Source organism: Camellia sinensis, chromosome 9, assembly GCF_055761805.1.
Source record: "Camellia sinensis isolate YWXY chromosome 9, ASM5576180v1, whole genome shotgun sequence".
NCBI lineage: Eukaryota > Viridiplantae > Streptophyta > Magnoliopsida > Ericales > Theaceae > Camellia > Camellia sinensis.
This window is the reverse complement of record NC_138969.1, coordinates 84283698-84286392: the sequence shown is the minus strand read 5'-3', so window position 1 is coordinate 84286392 and position 2695 is coordinate 84283698. Positions and strand designations below refer to the sequence as shown.

The following is a 2695-nucleotide window of genomic DNA, read 5'->3' as shown; positions in this document are numbered from 1 at the left end:
CTACCCGTAGACTACTCGTTTTCCACACAATAAAACGTGTCATTATATTGAGTAATTTTTGTATATACTTTTTTATTTGTGTGGTTGATTTTGACAGTAAAATTCATTACATATACATTTGTAATTAATTGAGTATTTGAAAAATAATAAACTTATACATTTATAATTAATAAAAGTTAGTAACACGTGATATTTTATTGACATACAAAAATTTATTCATTATAATAGTTTTATATTTTAAAAACTTGGATATTCCGTTTTGTCGTCACTCATCTCTTCATTTTTTAATTTTTAATTTTTTATTTTTATTTCCTCCGTTTCCAAGTCAACCAATTACAAAAGTGCATCAACAGTTACAGGCTGTTCTCCTAATTTTTCTTGAATTTTCTCGTCAAACATTTACACACGACACTTTAATTCCCTTTTTGAAAGATCAAACCCGAAATTTCCTTACATGCTTGTGTATATAACCACCACAATAAACTCCTAAATTTACTCACAAGCAATGGAAATGGCTTCACCAATCCTTCTCTTTTTCCTGTTTCTTTTTCCTATTTCATGGGCTGCCTCAGATTCACCATATGATACCTTTCTTCAATGCCTAACAGACCATTCAAACCCATCAGACCAAATCTCATCAATCGTCTATAACCCAAGCAACACTTCTTACACAACCGTACTCCAATCCTACATCAGAAATGCTCGGTTCAACCGGTCCACAACCCCCAAACCGGTCATCATAGTCACTCCATTGCAAATAACCCATGTCCAGATCGCCGTGCTCTGCTCCAAAAGCATTGGAATCCAACTCAAAATCCGAAGTGGCGGCCACGACTACGATGGAATCTCCTACGTCTCCGACGTCCCTTTCATCATCCTCGACATGTTCAACCTCCGGTCCATCACCATCGACATGGCAAGTGAGACCGCTTGGGTTCAAGCCGGTGCAACACTTGGTGAACTTTATTACAAAATTGCCAAAACTAGCAATGTGCATGGTTTTCCGGCAGGGGTTTGCCCCACTGTCGGTGTTGGTGGCCACTTGAGTGGAGGTGGCTATGGCAATATGCTGCGAAAGTACGGGTTATCTGTGGATAACGTGCTCGATGCACAAATTGTCAATGTTAATGGCCAGGTTTTGGATAGGAAGGGCATGGGAGAAGACTTATTTTGGGCTATAAGAGGTGGTGGTGGTGCTAGTTTTGGTGTTGTGTTGTCATACAAGATTAGGTTAGTCCCAGTTCCTGAAACTGTGACAGTTTTCAGAGTTGAAAAGACTTTGGAACAGAATGCAACAGATATTGTTTATAGATGGCTAAATGTTGCAGACAAGCTTGATAATGATCTGTTCATTAGGCTTCTTTTGCAACCAGTGAGTTCAAGTGTTAAGGGTGTGAAGACTATTAGAGCATCATTCATTTCCATGTTTCTTGGTGATGCACAAAGACTAATGAAAGTGATGAACAATGGGTTTCCTGAGTTGGGTCTGAAGATAGGAGATTGTATGGAAATGAGTTGGATTCAATCTGTGCTTTACTGGGCAAATTACGACAACACCACTGCACCAGAAGTCCTGCTTAGTAGAATTCCTGATTCGGTTAATTTTCTGAAGCGAAAATCAGATTATATTCAGACTCCAATTTCCAAAGATGGTTTGGAATGGATTTGGAAAAAGATGATTGAATTGGGGAAAACCGGATTTGTTTTCAACCCATATGGTGGGAAAATGAGTGAAATTCCAGCATCCGAAACGCCTTTTCCCCATCGAGCAGGGAATATATGCAAAGTCCAATACTCAGTGAATTGGAGTGATGAATCAGAAGATGCAGACAAGAACTATATGAATCAGATTAGAAGGCTATACAGTTACATGACTCCATTTGTGTCAAAGTCCCCAAGAGGTGCATTTCTCAATTACAGAGACCTTGATATTGGTGTTACTGATAATGGGAAGGACAGGTATGACGATGGTGTAGTGTATGGACAGAAGTATTTCATGGGTAATTTTGATAGATTGGTGAAAGTGAAAAGCTTGGTTGACCCAGAAAATTTCTTCAGGAATGAACAAAGCATCCCACCCTTTCCATCATAGAGGAGGACCACAGGAAATTAGAGATGCAGAGAGCTAGATGTGTCTCAGTTTTACTTGCTTATTTCTTTCATTATACTATTTTAATTAATTATATTTGTATTCACTGTTTTTGTTTCTTATTTAAATAAACATGTTAGTTATCCAATATAAGCTCTTTCCATGATTGTTTGATTATAGATTCTCAAATTATGTTTCTTGGAGTGCACACGCTAGCCTTTTCCTTCACAATATTACTTCTAGACTAGATTGTTAATTGTTAGATAAATAAAAGTTGGTTATCTATCACACAAACAGAATTTCATAAATAAAATTCGATTAATATTATACGAACTTAATTTTTATATAAAATTTATGTACAAAATGATGTGTCATATACTCCTTTCATTCAAGTCAAGATATCCATTATGCCCAAAATTGTAGAAATACTAGTGGGACTTGCGAAAATCGAATAAGCGCAACTCAATTTCTACATCAATTTCTAAATTAAGTTTGTAAAAATATTTGTTTATATACCATGAGTGTAAGGGATGTGGCATACATGGTCATATAATTCTTAGATCAAAGGGATAGACAAGGCAAATGCAAAGGTAAAGGCAAAAAAAG

At 36.5% G+C, this 2695-nt stretch overlaps 1 protein-coding gene across 1 annotated transcript; it reads left to right on the top strand.

Annotated features, from left to right (window-relative positions):
* The first annotated feature begins 300 nt into the window (after positions 1–300).
* Positions 301–2237, top strand: LOC145798675 (berberine bridge enzyme-like 21). Its single transcript, XM_082887202.1, has one exon. The coding sequence runs from the start codon at positions 506–508 to the stop codon at positions 2090–2092; it is 1587 nt and encodes a 528-aa protein (XP_082743328.1). The 5' UTR covers positions 301–505; the 3' UTR covers positions 2093–2237.
* Positions 2238–2695: the final 458 nt, after the last annotated feature.

Bases quoted from the DNA above. Each gene is read 5' to 3' on its own strand.
- LOC145798675 (XM_082887202.1), top strand. From the start codon at position 506: ATGGAAATGGCTTCACCAATCCTTCTCTTTTTCCTGTTTCTTTTTCCT.